The 21447-nt window shown below is 42.8% G+C and overlaps 1 protein-coding gene across 4 annotated transcripts in view; it reads left to right on the forward strand.

Annotated features, from left to right (window-relative positions):
- The first annotated feature begins 7294 nt into the window (after positions 1–7294).
- Positions 7295–21447, forward strand: part of TTC1 (tetratricopeptide repeat domain 1) — a 69826-nt gene continuing 55673 nt past the window's right edge. The window contains exons 1-4 of one of the 4 annotated variants that reach the window (XM_043490555.1): positions 7295–7456; positions 9100–9459; positions 16868–16928; positions 17955–18067. In XM_043490555.1, coding sequence (XP_043346490.1) covers positions 9124–9459; positions 16868–16928; positions 17955–18067 — 510 coding nt within the window. In that variant the 5' untranslated portion in view covers positions 7295–7456; positions 9100–9123. Of the gene's footprint in view, positions 7557–9099; positions 9460–16867; positions 16929–17954; positions 18068–21447 lie in introns of all 4 variants that reach the window. The other 3 variants (XM_043490557.1, XM_038413665.2, XM_043490556.1) reach the window with 3 other exon arrangements.

Consider the following 21447-nt stretch of genomic DNA (forward strand, 5'->3'; position numbering starts at 1 on the left):
GCTGGGAAGTGTCAATAAAATGACATCTTCCACTGAGAGTCCAGCTGCCCCATTGACAGTTATTCAGTTAATGAATCAGCACCCGATATTTCTAAAACTCATTTTGAAATATACTCATATGAAATATACTCATTTGAAATATACTTCATACATACTGACTGAGTTTTCAGATGCTATATTATATAGTATGTATATATACTTCATACATACCGACTGAGTTTTCTAAGGTATTACTTGGATCAGTGCAGTTTTCTTTTAAGGTTGACACTCTAGCTCAGACCCCTGTGCTCTTTGCACATCAATGGACGTTCTAGCTGGAGACTCAGCTCCACTTCAGAATTGCTTTGGCTTAGTTTTGTATTGTCGCTTCTCTCTTTTTAAAATGATCTGACATTTGATAGGACAGTGTGAGTGTTCAGAAATATTTTCTGTAAATCAGAATAAATTATGTGGCCATACTAGAAGAACAGCAGAAAGAGACATCCCCAGAAGTTCTGCCAAGAACCCAGATAACTCTTGAAGGAGAGCAGATTCAAGAGGTTGATGAATACATTTATTTGGGCCAGGAAGTCAACATGCACCACAATTAGAAAGGCAAACTGTCGCGCAGAGAAAAAGCTGGATAGTGCGCATTCAATGACATCAAGGACATCCTCCAAGGAAAGATCAGCAAAACAACTTGTGCAAATCTTTTAACTCGACCGTGCTTCCAGCGATATTATATGGCAGCGAAACATGGTCGCTGACAAAGATTGAAGAACATCAACTGTCTGTCAACAGAGGGCGATGGAACGAACATTTTTGGGTATTTCGCTCCGCGATTACATCCCCAATGAAATAATTAGGCAGCACACTGGAGTGGGAAACATTGTTGTTGAAAGCAGGCTCAGCAAAATGCGGTGTGCGGGATATGTGGCCTGACTCAGCGACAACAGATGGACTGCAGCTATATCCGACTAGATGTCTCAAGTCTCCTTCCGTTGGTAAAAATCCAGACCTTTGATTCTAATTATAAATTAATTTATGTGTGTTTAGGAGATGATACTCCGCAAACATCTGGTCATTCCTTTCTGGGGGAGATATCATCTTCACCCAACACTGAAAATAAAAAATCTCCGCCATTTCTCAAAAGATGCTTCCGTTTATGCCATTGGATTGCTAATTCCTTTCTATACCACAGCAATATCTGATCATTTTTAAGGTCAAGTGACCCATCAACTTAGTTCAAGTTCTGTCTCTTGCAGTAGAAAAAGGGGAAATAAAGTTAACCCAGGGAATTATAGACTAGTCATCTTAACTCTGGTACCTGGAAAGATAATAGAGCAAATAAACTACCAATTTGTAAGCCCCTAGAAGATAAGGTGATAAGTAACAGTCAACATGGACTTGTCAAGAACAATCATGTCAAACCAATCTAATATCCCACTTTGACAGGGTAACAAGCCATGTGGATAAGGAGGAAACAGATGTTATGTTCCTGTCTACCAGTCTCATTGTGACTGCTACTGTGGACACATGGTGCATTCAAAGACTATTGTATCAACTTTATAAATATTATATGTATTGTTATGGAATAGTGATTGTATTCCTGACTCAATGGGGGAATTACAGGGTTTCCTGCAGGAACTAAAATGATTGGGGTGGAGGGAGGTAATTAATGCACATGCCTAGGCAGTAACAAGTCTGGAGAAGTCCCATGGGAAATTGCATATCATGATTTGACCAGGTCCAAGAAGACTGACAAACAAAACTGTAAACTATATAAAGTGATCTACCGGAGAGAGGGTATTTTCACCAGAACAAGAACTGACCTGAGACTGTGACCCAGTGACAGGCCCTGTAGTACTCTGAAGCCAGCCTGGACTCCATGGTGATACTTGGTAAGCCAGACATGCGTAGAAGCTGCTTATTTTCAAGATACTGACCTCTTAAATATTTTTGTTCTGAATAAATAATACTTTGTTTTATGAAGGCTGGCTGGGCACTTATTAACCCTGTCACTACCCCTGACAGAACAGGACTGTAGGTGCTGAACCAGACTTGCTGAGATAATCACAGTGAACTGCAGGAATCCGCAGCCTAAATCCTCACTGTGTAGGAACTCAATTGTGGAATCCTCCCATCTGCTCCCCAAGAAAGGTGACAGCCCTCAGACCTGGGCAGGGGGGAGGGGTGTGAGTGTGTCCTTGAAGAGACTAGACAGGGGTGAAAGGTGTAATTTCCTCAGGAACTGCAATAATATCACTTATTGTCTTGTCACCCCCCCAACACCCACACTTTGCCATGCAGTCAGCTTTCCTCTGCCACTTGTCTTCTATCTCTTTAAAGCCTAGTTTCATAATATAGCATCTGAATTAATAAGGTGAGATGACATTGTCAAAAAAAAAAAAAAAGAGAGCAAACCTTAATGCAGCTGGACCCATTAAACAGCAGCACCTGCCTCCCCTAGAGCTGGCAACAGGTAGTGCCACCTCTCCAAAGGACACCTTTTCACTTACCATTCTTCTGTTTTTTGTCAAACTAAACCCACCTGTAACCCAACTAGTGGGGGAGGGGGAGTCCATTACTGTTATAGTACAGTGTGACCTTATCAATACACAATCTATCCAAAACCAAGCACTCAGAGAGTGCGACCTACAAAAACCATGACGCTGGCTGAAAACTAATGATTTTAAAAAATAATACATTTGGGGTCTCTATCTGTTTTCTGGGATTTGAGCCGTTAGAGTTTGTTTTCCAGCTTTTCTCTGCTACTGTGAAGATTGGAAACTTTTTTTTTTTTTATGAAAGCCAAGATTCCACATAACGACATGACTCCAAGAACTGGGGCTTTAAGAAGAAAACATTGCATTGGTATCAGTCCGGTGAATTGTATTAGGAATCAGTTTGGCTGCAATCAATTTGTGTTTAAACATGATTGAAAAGCCAGTGTAGGACAAGCCAAAGGGCTTGTCTACAAAGGGAAATTGACCAGAATCTCTCTACTGACAGGTTTCAGAGTAGCAGCCGTGTTAGTCTGTATTCGTAAAAAGAAAAAGGAGTACTTGTGGCACCTTAGAGACTAACAAATTTATTTGAGCATAAGCTTTCGTGAGCTACAGCTCACTTCATCGGATGCATTTGGTGGAAAATACAGTGGGGAGATTTATATACACACACAGAGAACATGAAACAATGGGTTTTATCATACACACTGTAAGGAGAGTGATCACTTAAGATGAGCCATCACCAGCAGCGGGGGGGGAAAGGAGGAAAACCTTCATGGTGACAAGCAAGGTAGGCCATTTCCAGCAGTTAACAAGAACATCTGAGGAACAGTGGGGGGTGGGGTGGGGGGAGAAATAACATGGGGAAATAGTTTTACTTTGTGTAATGACTCATCTATTCCCAGTCTCTATTCAAGCCTAAGTTAATTGTATCCAGTTTGCAAATTAATTCCAATTCAGCAGTCTCTCATTGGAGTCTGTTTTTGAAGTTTTTTTTGTTGAAGGATAGCCACGCTCAGGTCTGTAATTGAGTGACTGGAGAGATTGAAGTGTTCTCCGACTGGTTTTTGAATGTTATAATTCTTGACGTCTGATTTGTGTCTATTTATTCTTTTACGTAGAGACTGTCCAGTTTGGCCAATGTACATGGCAGAGGGGCATTGCTGGCACATGATGGCATATATCACATTGGTAGATGCGCAGGTGAACGAGCCTCTGATAGTGTGGCTGATATAATTAGGCCCTATGATGGTGTCCCCTGAATAGATATGTGGACAGAGTTGGCAACGGGCTTTGTTGTAAGGATAGGTTCCTGGGTTAGTGGTTCTGTTATGTGGTGTGTGGTTGCTGGTGAGTATTTGCTTCAGATTGGGGGGCTGTCTGTAAGCAAGGACTGGCCTGTCTCCCAAGATCTGTGAGAGTGATGGGTTGTCCTTCAGGATAGGTTGTAGATGCTTGATGATGTGTTGGAGAGGTTTTAGTTGGGGGCTGAAGGTGATGGCTAGTGGCGTTCTGTTATTTTCTTTGTTGGGCTAGTCCTGTAGTAGGTGACTTCTGGGTACTCTTCTGGTTCTGTCAATCTGTTTCTTCACTTCAGCAGGTGGGTATTGTAGTTGTAAGAATGCATGATAGAGATCTTGTAGGTGTTTGTCTCTGTCTGAGGGGTTGGAGCAAATGCGGTTATATCGTAGAGCTTGGCTGTAGACAATGGATCGTGTGGTATGATCTGGATGAAAGCTAGAGGCATGTAGGTAGGAATAGCGGTCAGTAGGTTTCTGATTTAGGGTGGTGTTTATGTGACCATCGCTTATTAGCACCGTAGTGTCCAGGAAGTGGATCTCTCGTGTGGACTGGTCCAGGCTGAGGTTGATGGTGGGATGGAAATTGTTGAAATCATGGTGGAATTCCTCAAGAGCTTCTTTTCCATGGATCCAGATGATGAAGATGTCATCAATGTAGCACAAGTAGAGTAGGGGCATTAGGGGACGAGAGCTGAGGAAACGTTGTTCTAAGTCAGCCATAAAAATGTTGGCATACTGTGGGGCCATGCGGGTACCCATCGCAGTGCCGCTGATTTGACGGTATATATTGTCCCCAAATGGGAAATAGTTATGGGTGAGGACAAAGTCACAAAGTTCAGCCACCAGATTAGTCATGACATTATCGGGGATACTGTTCCTGACGGCTTGTAGTCCATCTTTGTGTGGAATGTTGGTGTAGAGGGCTTCTACATCCATAGTGGCTAGGATGATGTTTTTAGGAAGATCACCAATTTCTCTACTGTAACTATATGATCCTGATCACCGTAGTGTCTGAGAACCTCACAATCTTTAGGGTTTATCTTCACAACACCCCTATGAGGTGAAGTACAATTTACCCCCATTTTACAAGTGGGGCACAGAAAGGCTACATGACTTTCCCAAGATTACACAGAGAGTTTATGGTAGAGTAGGGAATTGAACCCAGATCTCTATCATCCCAGATTAATGCCCTAACCAGTGGACAGTGTGCCTCAGGAATAAACTATTCTGCAATAGCTATTTCACAATAGCTTGCCCCGTGGACACTATTCTGGAATAAAAGTCACTTTATTCTGGAATAATTAGTGTATTGTCTGAGCAATAGAAGAACAATAGAAGGATAGCAAGTGCCAGACTGGCTCAGACTCATGGTTCATTTCATCCAGTATCCTGTCTCTGACCAGATGTTTCATAGGAAAGTGCAAGAAAGCTCCTAATTCTAGTTGGAGAGGGTTTAAACCCTGAAGCACATAGTTTAATATCCTTTCCAAAACTTTTGTTAGCATTAACTATTTAATTGTGGATATTCATGTTAGCCACAAAAATGTCATCTCTTTTCAAGTCTTGCTAAGTTTTGGTCTCAACAACATCCTGTGACAGAGTTCTACATTTTAGTTACACATTGTGTGAAAAAGTATTTCCTTGTATCAACTTTGAATTCAGTCTTTTAATTTCATTGAACATCCCTTTGTTCTGGTGTTGTGAGAAAGAAGCTCCTAAACTACCATCTCTTTTCTATTCACTATTTTACACACTTTTATTCTGTCCCCAGAGGTGAAAGTGGGCTGGTATGGTGTCCTGGTAAGAAAGTGGCTGCCGCCTGGTACAGGCCAGTACACAGCTGATGTTAAAGCGCTGCCATGGCACCACTTTAAGTATTGTACCGGCAGAACCACTGATGGGGAGAGGGCAAAAGGGGGAGCTACCCTGGGACCTGGCGATTTAAAAGGGCCCAGGGCTCCCAGTAGTGGCCCTTTAAATCACTGCCAGAGCCCCAGGGGGCACCGGCTGGGCAGACTGAAGGGCTGGCTGGTGGAGTCTGGCCCCAGCCCCGCCCCTTCTGCCTACGGCCCTGCCCTTTCTGTGGACCCAGAGCTGATCCGCTTCCCAGTAGCCTGGCCACCCTGAGTACCGGTGAGTCCATGTACATTGGCCAATCCGGACAGTGTCTATGCAAAAGAATAAATGGACACAAATCTGACTTCAGGAATCATAACATTCAAAAACCAGTAGGAGAACACTTCAATCTCTCTGGTCACTCAGTAACAGACTTAAAGGTAGCAATTTTGCAAAAGAAAAGCTTCAAAAACAGACTCCAATGAGAAACTGCTGAACTGGAATTAATTTGCAAACTAGATACCATTAACTTGGGCTTGAATAGAGACTGGGCGTGGCTGGGTCATTACACAAATTGAATCTCTTTCCCTATATTAAGTATCCTCACACCTTCTTGTCCATTGTTTGAAATAGGCCATCTTGATTATCAATACAAAAGTTTTTTTTTTCTCCTGCTGATAATAGCTCATCTTAATTCATTAGCCTCTCAGAGTTGGTATGGCAACTTACACCTTTTCACGTTCTCTGTATGTGTGTGTGTGTATATATATATATATATATATATATATATATATATATATCTTCTTACTATATGGTCCATTGTATGCATCTGATGAAGTGGGCTATAGCCCACTAAAGTTTATGCGCTAATAAATTTGTTAGGCTCTGAGGGGCCACAAGGACTCCTGTTCTTTTTGCAGACACAGGCTAACTTGGCCGCTACTCTGAAGCGATCCCAGCGCATCCCAAAGGTTCAAACCCCAGAAGACAAATGAAAAAGAAGCGACAATTAATTAATAACTAAAGTTAATTGGAGCACATGACTTTTTGGTTTCAGAGTAGCAGCCGTGTTAGTCTGTATTCGCAAAAAGAAAAGGAGGACTTGTGGCGCCTTAGAGACTAACAAATTTATTAGAGCATAAGCTTTCGTGAGCTAAACCCTAATGAATCCGATGAAGTGAGCTGTAGCTCACGAAAGCTTATGCTCTAATAAATTTGTTAGTCTCTAAGGTGCCACAAGTCCTCCTTTTCTTTTCATGACTTTTTGGTGCCTTGTTTGTGAAGGCTGGGGGTTGCCAGCCCTGGTCATTAGTCTGTCTCTTCCAGACTAGGAGACGCCAAGGCAGCCCGCTCAGGGGCTGCAGCAGCAGCAGCAGCAGCAGCGCGCCTTGCGAATGCAGCGCACGCCCCACGCTACTTCCCTTCGCAGCAGCCCTCCGCTTTTGCCGTAACACAAGATGGCCGCTCCCGTCCCAATGCTAATCCAAGATGGCGCCCCGAAACATTCTGTACGGACAGCCTCAGTCGCCGTCCCATTTCTTGTCACGTCTAAACTGGGTGATGTACGGGACCCCTAGTCCCACCCCTTGCCGCCCTCAAGACAGCAGGGGCCCCTCCCTCTTACTCCCTCCATCTCTACAGCTCCCGCCCCTTACTGGAAGTTACTGTTACCTCATCGGTCATCACAAGACTCCAATTCCCAGCAAGCCCCGCACCTTGAGCTTCTATTGGCCGGGAGAGGCAGGAAGTGATTGGGCTACGGAAGGTCAGAGATTAGAGGGGACGCCAGTGGCCAGCCCGTGGGGAAGAGAAGCCGGTCCCTGCTGAGGTCTGGTGGGGATGCGTATCCCGCTCCCTGGGTGTGGGGGCGGGGCACCGGCGGTGTCTCTCGCTCTAGGGTTGCTCTCATGGGGCGGGGAGGCCTGAGCTCGGGGCAAGTGGGGGGGGGGAAATGCTGACCTGGGGGTGCCTGGGACTCGGGGGGGGGGGGGGAGTGAGGGGAATGCTGACCTAGGGGTGCTGGGGGAGGGGCGAAGTGGGTGGTATGCTGATCTGGGGGTGTTTGGGGGGATGGCATATGTGGGGGAATGCTGACCTGGGGGTGCCTGGGACTCGGGGGGGGGAGTGAGGGGAATGCTGACCTAGGGGTGCTGGGGGAGGGGCGAAGTGGGTGGTATGCTGATCTGGGGGTGTTTGGGGGGATGGCATATGTGGGGGAATGCTGACCTGGGGGTGCCTGGGACTCGGGGGGGGGAGTGAGGGGAATGCTGACCTAGGGGTGCTGGGGGAGGGGCGAAGTGGGTGGTATGCTGATCTGGGGGTGTTTGGGGGGATGGCATATGTGGGGGAATGCTGACCTGGGGGTGCCTGGGACTCGGGGGGGGGGGAGTGAGGGGAATGCTGACCTAGGGGTGCTGGGGGAGGGGCGAAGTGGGTGGTATGCTGATCTGGGGGTGTTTGGGGGGATGGCATATGTGGGGGAATGCTGACCTGGGGGTGCCTGGGACTCGGGGGGGGGAGTGAGGGGAATGCTGACCTAGGGGTGCTGGGGGAGGGGCGAAGTGGGTGGTATGCTGATCTGGGGGTGTTTGGGGGGATGGCATATGTGGGGGAATGCTGACCTGGGGGTGCCTGGGACTCGGGGGGGGGGGGAGTGAGGGGAATGCTGACCTAGGGGTGCTGGGGGAGGGGCGAAGTGGGTGGTATGCTGATCTGGGGGTGTTTGGGGGGATGGCATATGTGGGGGAATGCTGACCTGGGGGTGCCTGGGGCTGGGGGGGGGGCAAATGAGGGGAATGTTGACCTGGGGGCATTGGGTAAAGTGGGTGGTGTGCTGATCTGGGGGTGCCTGGGGCTTGGGGGATGGCATGTGGGGGAATGCTGACCTGGGGGTGCCTGTGTTTTGGGGGCAGGGAGAGAGATAAGTGTGGGGCTGCTGCACTAGTGGGTCTGTGTGAACATATGGTGGGGAAGATAGAGAAGAGACTGGGTGAGGGATGCTGTGCTAAGTGGCAGCGGAGAATGGGTGGGGAAGCCTGGCTCGGGTGGAGCCCTATGTGGCGATGCTGACTAGGGGCTCGGCAGGCATCCAGGAGATGGTGATGCTGTGAGAGAGGAGGGGCAAGTGACTGTTGCGTGTGCAAGGGAGTTGTCACAATGCAGTGATGAGCTAGGGCCCACTCTCTGAACACTTACTCCCATGTATAACTTTACCTGTCAGAGTGGTTGTGTAGATTCCAGTGGGAAGCACTCTTGTGAGTAAAGTTGCTCACATGTGTGAGTTTTCACAAGATTGAGTTGAACAAGTGAAAGTCCTTTAAATGCTGTGCTTCAGTTCCTTGTCTGTAAAATGGGATAACTATTTACCTCAGAGATGGGCCGTGTGAGGGTAAACTAAAATGTATGAAGTACTTGGAGATCTTGTGATTGTGTGCTGTAAGTACTGAGGATTATTATTTCTCCCTTATTTTCAAAAGCTTAACCCTTCAGGAGATCTCAAGATGGAAGAGACTGAAGAATTCAATCCACCTGAAGAATTGCTCCATGGTTTAAAGCTTTCTGATCAGAAGTCATCAGAGAACACCAGTCCTTTGACAGCAGGTTCCAAAGATGCATATCTTCCAAGAAGCCTGGACCGGGGAGATCTTCATTCCTCTGCCCAAGAGGCTAGAGCAGCAGATGAGTGTTTTCATGACTGTAATGATGCCTTTGAGGTAAAGGAACCAGGAATAGAACAGGAGAGAGACAACAGTGAGGATCCCATAGGGAAACAGACAGAATTAGATGAAGAATACTTATTAGAACTGGAAAAAAATATGCCAGAGGAAGAAAAACAGGTAACTTTTTATTGAGATTACATTAGAATTTTTTAACTTGTTAATATCTGTTTTAAACATATTTTCTCTTTTTGATCCTTGTTTTTTGTTTGTTTGGGTTTTTTTGTACATTTAATCCAGTGTGCAAATGTAGTTTATGGACACTACCTTTTAATGCTACTAAACTTTTAAAAAGACACTGGCAAGTTAAAATTCACTTAACTTTTTTTTTTATATCACTAAGAATACCCTAAAGGGATGATGTCAAGCCCCCCTCCCCCCAAAAAATCAGATTTCTGTGTGCATTTTTTACCTACTTTTGGTATAAGTAACAACTTAGATTATAACTGAAAGACTGGGGGGGAGAGAGGGGCAATCTCTTCTGGGTCCCCACCCCCCTTTTATTTTGTGCATTTGACAGCACTTTCACTGTTTTCTCCCTGATTAGACAGTTAACCCCTGATCAGCGACAGGGTGGAGAAAAGCACCATGCAAAATAAGATAACATGGTTATAAAAACTAAAATCTGGCATAGGGATTCAGAACAGTTTTAGTACCTTCTAGCAGATGCTTCTATTAATATTTACTTGAAAAATCTTTGTTTTTAAAAGTTAAGGTTCAACTAACAATATTCACTTCAGTAACGTGATGAGATTTTTGCTAAAAATGGTGCTCTAAGAGTTTAAATATTTCTAAAGGATTTAGGAGTCAAGTTATCTAATACTTTAATAATTTCATGAGTCACTTTTTGCTGTTTGAAAAAATGAAGACTGAAAAATAAAATTGCTTTATGAGCACTCTGATTCTTTGGTTTTGACATGCTAGGACATATAGCCTTTCTTTCTGTTAGCTTATTATGTAGCCTGGTTACACCATTCCAGAATTGATTAATTCATAAGCCTACTGTAAAATAGTTCAAATGTTCTCAAAGTACTGATTCATGCTTTTCAAATCTGATTAGACTGTCCAGTTAGGGAGCTAATTTTGATAGTGTTTCTCAGCAATGTCTGTTTTTCTATACAGTAATCCACTATTTAAAACTTGGGAAGGGCGTGATTCTGATTCATTTTAACTTGTGTAAACAGGCTCAGCAGACTTATTATTACAACTTTCTAGGTATATGCAGCATTCTTACAGATGTAAGAAAACGCTGTTCTTTGTCCAAAGTATGTTTACAATCTAAATTACAAATAACATGCTGAATAACAGTTCATGGTTAATGTCAGAGTTGCTCAATGAGGAGGCACAACAGATGACAAAGAAAGGGACTACTACTCTTGAGAAAGCATTATTTTACAGGGGAAGGAGGTTGTGTAACTTTTTTTTTCATGGAGAGAGATCAACATAAGTGATCAAGTACAAGAGTGAAAATGAATATATAGGGTTGAACAGAAAGCCCAAAGCAAATTTTGAGAAGAGGTTTGAAGGAGGAGAATGAGACTGTTTGGCATGCAAGAAGAGGAAGGTAAGGAGTTGTGTGAAACTGCAAGAGAAGGATGTACATTAGTACTATGAATATTGTCTAGATTAGGATGTGGACGCTGTTATACAACAAAGTTGATCTTACAGATAAATATTGGAGGGTTTTGTAATCGGGGTTTTTATTTTTTGGTGTGTTTTTGTTTTTTAAGCAGCAAGCTGCTTCTTTCTTAGTTAGCACCACAGGTTTTGATCTATGCCTGGCCCTATCTTCTTTTCAGAACTAGATTGAATACCAATGTACCCCCCCCCCCAAAAAAAAAAGTGTGTGGGGGGGATGGTCTTGCTACGGTCCTGATTGTATTCTGCTGGGGTCTTGTTGTTTATTACTGTAAGTGCAAAATGATGGGGAAAAGTATGTACAGTTGAGGGCAACTGAACACAGAGCTGAGTGAGCAACCAAGTCAGTGTTAGTTCATTTTTGGTGACATTTTACTGATTTAATTGAAATATGGCAAAAATGTAATAAATTCCTTTATTCTTAATTTGCCTTCATATTGTACATATGTCATTACATGAGGTCCTTGGGGCAGGGAGACAGCTCTGGTGGATAGAGCACTGGAATGAGGCTCAGTAGACCTGGATTCTATTCCCACCTCTGCCACTGGCCTGCTGGGTGACTTTACATGAGTCTTTCCCCCTCTTTTTGCCTCAGTTTTCCAATTTGTAAAATGGGGATAACAATACTTGTCTTTTTTGTAAAATACTTTGAAATCTACTGGTAAGAAGTGCAAGATCTAGGCAGTGGTGATATATTTTTACTAGGGCTGTCGAGATTAAAAAAATTAATTGCGATAATCACACTGTTTTTAATAGAATACCATCTATTTAAATATTTTTGGATGTTTTGTGTTTTCAAATATATTGACTTCAATTACAAACAGAATACAAAGTGTATAGTGCTCACTTCATATTTATTTTTGATTACAAGTATTTGCACTGTATAAAAAAAGAAATAGTATTTTTTTCAATTCACCTTATACAAGTACTGTAGTGCAATCTCTCTCATGAAAGTTGAACTTACAAATGTAGAATTATGTACCAAAAAACTGCATTCAAAAGCAAAACAACGTAAAATTTTAGAGCCTGCAAGTCCACTTAGTCCTACTTCTTTTTCAGCCAATCGCTCAGACAAACAAGTTTGTTTACATTTGCAGAAGATTTAATGCTGCCCACTTCTTGTTTACAATATCACCTGAAAGTGCTGAGAACACCAGTTGTCGTTGTAGCTGGCATCGCAAGATATTTACGTGCCAGATGCTCTAAAGATTCATATGTCCCTTTGTGCTTCAACCACCATTCCATACTGATGATGGGTTCTGCTCAATAACAATCCAAAGAAGTGCGGACTGACACATGTTCATTTTCATTATCCGAGTCAGATGTCAACACCAGAAGGTTGATTTTTCTTTTTTTTGGTGGTTTGGGTTCTGTAGTTTCCGCATCAGTGTTGCTCTTTTAAGACATCTGAAAGCATGCTCCACACCTTATCTCTCTCAGATTTTGGAAGGCACTTCAGATTCTTAAACTTTGCATCGAGTACATTTTTTGGACAGCAGTATTACAGAATATGCTATTGTTTTGGTCAAATGGGAGGAAAATATTGATCACAGAAGTCCACAATTCAAATAGACTTGCCCTATAGTGTTGGTCCCTTCATTTATTGGAGAGCACCTGTGATGCTATTTCTCCAGACAGTTGATCTTGGAAAAGGGCTGGATTTTCTAATTTAGGTGCCTAATTGCCATTTGTGCCTTAGAAAATCTATCCTTAGGTGTGGCAAGCAAGGCTTGGGGAGAAAGGTGATGAAGTAAATGATTTTGTTGATTAAAATAGGGCACAAAATTCCATGTACATTTTATGGGGGAGGGTTATATTTCACAAAGATGAAGACATATAAATTGTATTAATACTATTTTGTCAGTGCTAAGTCATTAAAACACAGCCCATAGCAGGTTACTGTTACTACTTGTTTGTTTGTTTCAGCATTCCTAGTTGACTTATTTAGTCTTCTTTTTCTGGGTTGTTTTTTTTTTTTTTTTTTCCACTTCTCTGGAAAGTACAGTTTCTACCAGCTTGAGACACTCGGCACACAAAAGTAAGAAACTTAGTCTATAACTCTTGTATGCTGATGTGAGGTGGCTACTGTGCTCCCTTTTGAAAATCTACTTTACAGCTCTGAGAGTTTGCTTCATCACCCCTGCATTTCACGCTAACTGGCACTCTGATTGTCTCTGTCAACAGAGAAGCCAAGGATTTAATGGGCATGATGGAGACTGAGCTCAACTTCTCATGCTTGGATTGTGAGCAGCACATCCAGGAGATGACCAGTGATAGGGCTATGAGAAGATACTTAATATATCTGTTCTGTTAATAAATGGAGGGCACATGCCTCCAGAGTTGTCAGTGTAACAATTCTTATTGCTGATAACTGCAGTAATTCTTGAGATTGACCTGACTACCGTTCTCCTAAGGTGAAACTCGGATGCTTGGATTCATGATGTAGCAATGACTTTATAAGACTGCAGGGGGAAGCAGACAGCTGCTAAATATTGAGTTACAAGCAGGAAATGGAATTTGAGGCTGATAAATTTATATTTCCTTAATGACATAAGTGACTTTGTTATAGAACCTCATTCAGTGTAAGCAATTTCTACTTAGTGACCTTACCAGAGAGTGTATTTTCACATTGTACAAATAGCCTCGGAATGAAAAGAGGGAGAGCACATGCTCTTCTTGTGCCTTTGGCAAAAATGGATCCAAGTATAGTACACTACTAAGGCCAAATCAATCCATCAAATAAAATCTATAAGAAAAAGCCAGAGGAGTAGAGTGCGGGGGAGTGTTGCTGAATGGGGAGTATTGTAGGCTAGCAGTACAGGTGTCTGTTAACTGTGATAGCTGAAGGATGAATTTAGAGATTTAGCTGCTTACGCATTTTTATAAAGCTGATCACTTGCAGAATAAAGAGCAAAGAAGCATAGGTTGTTTTCTTTCAGCACCAAATTAGCTTACTTTAACTTTTGATATATATATATATATATATATATATTTTTTCTTGACAAAGAAGCTGAGTTCATATGAGACACTCTGATGGTCTTTCTGTTGGGCTTGTACTCTATTGTCAGGAGGCCAAGATGACTTTTTCCCCATTACTCTGGGTTAGTCTTTAATCTTCAGACTCTCTTGCTGATTGCCAGACCAGTTTACCCTGTGATTCTAATTCCTTTAAAACTCTAACTATCGTAACTACATTTTCAGTTCCAGTTTTCCTGAACCTCTCTTAATCAGGGTCTTTCTTTGCCCATACTTAACATTAAGGATCACTTGATTAGTTTGTGAGAAGTAACTGCATTTAACTTAATATCTTCAGTAGGCTTTTTCTTTTAAATTTCAGTCTGTTCATGAATCCAAAAAGCAAATTCCTGACCCTGGTGTATTATTATTCTGGCTCATAATTTCCCTGTTCATAGGCTTTTACATGGTAGAAAAAGGACCTTTGGATTTCTCTCTTATGAATAGCACCACATAATGAAGTGTAAGGCAGAACAGTTATACTTGATTCAGTGAACATATTAATAAAGCCTCGGGGAAAACAAGGTGCCACCCCCTTCCTAACAGAGCATTCTGAAAGTCCGTTCTGACCCACTTCTGTCACTGATTGAAGAACAGGCAATCTGCCCTGCAGCTACTTAAATCTCACTCTGAAAATAAGGCAGTGACATTCTGGGGTGAGGTGACATTCTGCAAAATTTGTCCCAAGGACAAGTCACTTAAAATTTTTTTTCCACTTGTAATGGAAATAAAATTGGTGGGTCACAAAACAGTTCTGATATAATCACAGTGATGACCAGTCACTTTGCAGTTGTTACTCATCTGAGCTAGAAGTACATTGTAAAAAGCAGGAAGCTTACAGCTTCATGTTTTCCAGTAGGGTTGTCACCTCCTAACAGTGAGGATTAGAGGAAAACACCGCTAGCTTGTTACATACTGGTACCTGAATATTTTGTTCACTGTTGTAAAATCTATTTTTCTGTTTTCCTCAAGAAGCATGTACAGTAGAGAATATACATTTCTCTTCTATGCAGCATCCGGACATCAGGAAATGACCTTGAAAGTGCTGCTGTTTCATTAGCATTCCCTAAGACTGGGCTCAGCCTTCAAATGTAGCTGTCTAAATAGGCCAGCCAACTCCTGAATGTAGAAAAGGCATTTATACGCTTATATGCCACCTTACTTTATTTAAGTGCCCAAATGTTCTCCTTGCCTTCATGCTGAAGTGCTGCATAAGGCCTTGTCTATAACTGGCTTTTCTCCATTATGGACCTTTGAAAGACAATGGAGGTATTTGCTCATAATCCAATGTCTATAGTATTTCACCATGCATGGGGTTTGTAAATGCTAGAGTAGATCATTGGGGAGAACACTTCATCCAGTGATGAGTGGACGAGTTGGGTTTTTTTGGTACCTGAGCTTGTATCCAAAGGTTCAGAACAAGAGAACTTATTTGTGATGTGAAAACTGTATGGCATTCCCCTAAATCTGCTCTGTGAAAACTATTGCGGTTTCTGGATTATCATGGTGGTGTCTGTGGTGGAAGAACTATTTTCCCAGGGTAAAGCAGACAGTAGAAATAACCCCCCTCTTTGTACTGAATTTGAGTCTGCTTCTTGGCACAACTGTGAAAGGATGCAGCTCTTCACACAGACTACTATGTTTAGCTGTTTCCAAGGAGATGTTCTGTGTGATATTGATAATTGTGTAAATCAAGAATTAATGCAATCTGCATGGAAGGAAACTGCTCCTTTCCCCAGTGTTGGCTTTTTAATCACTCAATGAGCTGTAATTTATAAGCTTTAAATTTGAATGCCCCATGTGTGTGTGTGCACATGCACATGAGAGTGAGAAATCAATGGTCGAAATAATAAGGAGCTGCACTTTCTCTTGAATCTCAGGTCCCTGGTACTCTTACCCTATGATATTTTGTTTTTATTTTCATGAGCTGTATTTGTGTGCCAAGTATTCCTTAGTGATCATTTGGTGACGGCTTGGTGACATCCTTCTCTTGGTAACACTTCTCTGCAGTGTTAGCTAAAGGCATTCATGCCAACATCACTTATGCCAGCAGTGCTGTTAAGATATTCATGGTTGAAAACGCACTCCTGCAATTTTCACTATCTAATGGAACCTTCTTCCAGCCTTTGGGTTTGATTGGTTGGTTGTATAGTCATCTGTGAGCAATGCTAAGAGATCCAGCAAGAAGAAGATGTGTGTCTCTTCCCTTCGTAAGCCCATTTATTTGTGCCAGTGACCTGTTTTTCAGCCTCTAGCTGCTCATAGTGCCTGACATCTACATTACTTTAACTAGAGAAGAAAGAATGTTCTGTTAACCAATCCTTCTGCATAATAAATCTATTCCAAAACAACATCATCACATTTGGACTAGTCTGTTGTCTCTGCTGCATTGGAAGTGCACTTTTTGCATCCCATCAATATTAGACCCTCCTCATCAGGCTTCACAGCCAGCTGATTGTAAACTTCTTGGACAGGATGTCTCAAATAATAATTTACAGGACTTCACTGTCTAGACATATCTTATGTAGCCAATTTGAATGGAATGAAATTAAATAGCATTGGCAAGGTTCTGTTGTTCCAAAAGAGGAAGCAAACAGTAAATGCCAAAATGCAAACATTCATTTAAAAAAAAGTCCCTTGTATATATTCTAGTTTATAAATCGGAGCCCTTTATGCCCCTATCCAGTGTGATGATGCACTCAGTATGAATAATACTAAATTAATTGTTTACAGATAACACCTTTGTAGCAGTCAGAATCTCCTGGTTACTTTTCATTCTGATTTTCTTTCATAGTAATGCAGAACTGTAGCTGACCTACTTGTTCATTTCAGTTAAATCCTGTGAGACACTGTGAAATTCTCTGATCTGTTGCAGAAAAGAAGAAAGGAGAGCACAACGTTAAAGGAGAAAGGAAATGAGCAGTTTAAGAAAGGAGGTGGGTTAATGTTCTTTTAACATAATGAATTCTGAAATTAGACAGACTGTGGCAAACCTTAAGATAGATTATATTTTTCCATCACCCCTGAGTCTCTCTTCCCCTCCCACAAAACCATCAGCAACCCAAGGAGAGGAGGGGGATCTAATTGATGACAATAAATGCTAGAAAAGTACTTGTTGCAATGCACACCAAAGGAAAGTATCATTAATATACTTATTAGAGTAATGATCCCACAGAAATGGATACTTGCCAACAATTAGATGGTGGTTTGCTTCCAAGACAGCTCACCAGAGAGAGCTTTCTGTACTGGATGATTGAAACTTTGTGACATAATGTTTAATGAAAACTTATTGCTGGAATACACAGGAGGGGGGGAAAACCAACCTGCTGTGTGCTTTACTTTTTGAAAATCTGACAGTGATTAATAACAGGTATCTCCTTCTTTCACTTGCCCTCTTGCTGTATTAAGCTTGGATATGGGTGTATCTTCAAGGCATGATCTAGAGAAGAACTGTTCTTTAAAGAGGTTTAGCATCTCTCATCATGTCAGGATTCCTCTCTAGGCTCTGAGAGGAGGTGCTGATGTCATGTCGTGATTTTTCAGATCCGTTATGGGCTGGCTTCAACTAAGGAAAAACATTTCTTTTTATTTTGAGACTTTGCTTCACTTTTTAACTTCAAAGAGTGCAAAGTTTGGAAGTAAGGCATATGAATTAAAATCTGCACAACAGTGGCACAAGTCTAGAGATTGTAGTACTGGGAACAGGTCTTGGCATTTTAACATAGCTAGTATCCTAATAGAGGTGGTGGTTTTAAAATGACAAAACTATTGTCATTGGTATGTATGCAAATTCAGTAGGGCACTTTTTCTGAGAGCAGCTGACTGAATCTTGCTTTTGGTGTAAAGCTGATGTTGCTTCAGATATTGAGGAATATGTTTCCAGAGAGTTTAAGCTATGTGTCTCTCACTAATTCTACTGGCAAATGCAATGAATGTTGTTGTATTTTCTCTCCCATCTTCAGAATATGGGGAAGCAGAAGACTCCTACACAAAAGCTGTACAGGTTTGCCCAGCCTGCTACCAAAAAGACAGGTCTGTTTTGTTTTCAAACAGAGCTGCTGCAAGAATGAAACAGGTGAATGTACTTTCAGAGTATTGTGAATATATACAGTAGTCAGTGAATGAGCTTGAAGGAATTAAGCCATAGATTCCAGGTTTTATTCACTTCTTTTTTTTTTTTTTTTTTTTTTTTTTTTTTTTGGTCCATCTCAGTAGAAATAGAGATTTGGGATAGGTGGTGTGGGCACTTCTATCCATGCTGTGGTTCTCAACCTGCGGCCCAGGTAACACCAGGTTGAGAACCACTGGTATAGTATATAGAAGTACAATATTTATATTCCAGTTCATTTATTTTATGATGATATGCTAAAAATAAGAAAGCTAGCCATTTTTTAGTAATAATATGCTGTGACACTTTTGTATTTTTGTCTAATTTTGTAAGCAAGACGTTTTTAAGTGAGGTTAAACATGGGGGTACACAAGACAAATCAGATGCCTGAAAGGGGTACAGTGGTCTGGAAAGGTTGAGAGCCACTGCTCTATCCCCTGCTTAGTCACTATGGAGTAGCTGTCCAGATATTACCAGAATGCACTGTACACTGTTAAGCAGCATGGCAGGTGTGGAGACACAAACATAGCTGTTGGCAGAAAATCTGTTGTGGGGAACCAAATCAATTGTATAATTTGTAACCAGTCAAGGGAACTGTGCCTCTATCTAGTTTTTAAAAAATCAGTTAAAAGTTGTGGTGTGGGTATGGTGGTCTTCATCACAATAAATGTGTGGACAAAATTCCTGCAGAACTGTGGTGAAAAAGAGGGTAATGGAGATGAGTGAGGAGCCAGCCAGGACACCTCCTTAGTACCTTATCTGGCTCCCATTTAGGCCTGTGAGAATTATGCCATTGACCTACCTCAGTGGGAACTGGTGCAGGACGTAACAGTGAGCATTCAGCAATACTTCCATGCTCCACAGGGAAGTTTGTGGGTCTAAATTAATTGTCTAAGGCACATGAATACCATGTGTCATAGAAAAGCTTATACAGTTTTCAACACTGTTCCTATTCAGGGCATGTGTATGTTGCTAAATAACCTCTGGCTGCTTAAGAAACAGAATCAAGAATTTAGGAGTAGGAAACAATTTCTCCTTCTGTTGCTTTTAAATGTATTCTGAATAGACACACATTTTTCTCCCTCCTTTCCCCCCCCCCCCCACCAGTTATTTACTATACCTGAAGAAAACTTGCATGACCGTCCAACATGCAGGGATCGAATTGGGGATAGAAAACATTGTTCCAGTCTCTAATATTAGAGTACTCTGTTGTATATCTGATATTAAGTGCCAGAAAGTCAGCTGAGCATTTTTGCTCAAGTAGAACCACCTAGACTACTTTTATACTACCAGACTATTAGAGCAGAGAATAAAATGAGATTCTCTCTAGCACTGCTGCAATAGCCTCTCCAACATGAACGCTGTCTGAGCATATTTATAAAAGGCAAAATTATCCTCACAATCCAGATGTTAAAAATCCATGTCACTGAAGAACTAATCTAGTAATTGCAAAAGTATACAAGGAGAATAAATGAGTTGGATACAAACAGTTAGTATGATGTCTCCTTATTAGGGTTGCCAACTTTCTAATGGCACTAAACTGAACTCCCCTGTCCCAACCCTGCTCGCTCCATCCCCCCCATCTGTTGCTCGCTCTTCCCCCACTCTCACTCACAGAAGGTTGGGGTATAGAAGCGGGGTGAAGGCTCTGTCTGGGGTGGGGCCCGGGATCAGAGGTTTGGGGTGCAGGAGGGGGCTTCGGGCAGGGGGTTGGGGTGCAGGAAGGGGTTCAGGGTGCGGGATCCCGGTGGCATTTACCTCAGCTCCCAGGAAGCAGCCGCCAGGTTCCTGTAGCCCCTAGGTGCATGGGCGGCCAGGAAGGCTCTGCATGCTGCCCCCACGCCCACAGGCGCTACCCCTGCAGCTCCCATATGTTGCAGTTCCCAGCCAATGGGCCCTGCGGAGCCAGCACTTGGGGCGACAGCAGCGTGCAGAGCCTCCCTGGTCACCCATGTACCTAGGGGCCGCGAGGACCTGGCGGCCGCTTCCGGGAGCCATGCAGAGCTAGGGCAGGCAGGGAACCTGCCTTAGTCCTTGGCCCCCATTGTGCCGCTGATTGGGCTTTTAACAGCCCGGTCAGCAGTGCCGCCATGTGCTGCCAGGGTCCCTTTTGAACTGGGCATTCCGGTCAAAAACCAGACACCTGGCAACCCTACTCCTAATAGAATAATGGCTTTTGGTTAGACTGACACCATGCCCTGGAGATCTAAAGTATCCTTGTTTTAAGGGGCTTCTACAGTCTTTAACTTTGTCTGCTACAGATAAGTTTACTCAGCACTACAATAGATATTTTAATCAGATGTTTCTTGAAAGACTAGCTGGTTTCTTGTGGAAAAAAACTGTTTAGAAGCCATCCTTATCCTGCATTGTATATCTTTTTCTCAGACTTTGTTCTCTGTTACTCCAGTTATTTTGGATGAAAACAAGATGTTTATTTCTTAAACCTTTTATCTACCCTCATTCCAATACAGCCAGAAACCCTCTCATCTTCCATTGCAGGCTAAGGCAGAGCACATGTGCATTAAAATCTAGTCCAGTGGTCCCCAACCTTTCTTGTGGGAATAGCCTATTGCTATTCCCAAAAGACTGTGGTGGACGCCAGACACGTCACCACTGAGAAGTGGCAGCGGCAAGAAGCGCCGCCGCAGAAATGCTGCCGATAAACAGCAACGCTTCTTGTGGTATTTTGGTGACGAGGTGTCCTGCAAGCGCACAAAAATGCCCCGGCGGGTGCCATGACGTCCGTGGGCACTGCATTGGGGACCCCCGATCTAGTTCCTTTCACTGCAAGGAGTCCCTTCCACTGCAAGATGTCTGCTGCATTGCTCTTTGTTAAAGACAGCAATCTGCTGTCAAGTGGATAAGCACACGTGGACAAGGATTGAGTTGGGAGTATGGGGGAAGTGTTGGCCTATGGCTTCAGCACTAATTCCTCAAGCAACTGGACCAGATCCCAAAAGGTGGGGAGAAGTGTGGTAGACACTTAAGGCTGAGTCGCTCATGCAGGCCTCTACTCAGCTGTTGCACACTGCCTTGTGTGAGTTGCTGAGTGCAAATTAGATGAGTATGCAGTCACATGACTGACACAAGCTGCTGTCTGTTAGGATAGAGATATTCAGGCCTATCTGTAAAGGCCTATACTCTAAGAATTTAGGTGTATTCTTATCACTTGGATAGTTATAGAGGTATGAAAGAAAGAAAAGAGAATCAAAATCACTGTCTGCCAGTGTAAGGGCCTTCTTTTACTGTGACAGTCTGGGGCCCTGTGCTTAGGCTAATATCTTTGGCTAAGCAGCGGAGGCAGCCATAAGCTGGGAAGCGAACGGTCACCTCCTCACATTCCAAAC

Source organism: Dermochelys coriacea, chromosome 8 (assembly GCF_009764565.3).
Source record: "Dermochelys coriacea isolate rDerCor1 chromosome 8, rDerCor1.pri.v4, whole genome shotgun sequence".
NCBI lineage: Eukaryota > Metazoa > Chordata > Testudines > Dermochelyidae > Dermochelys > Dermochelys coriacea.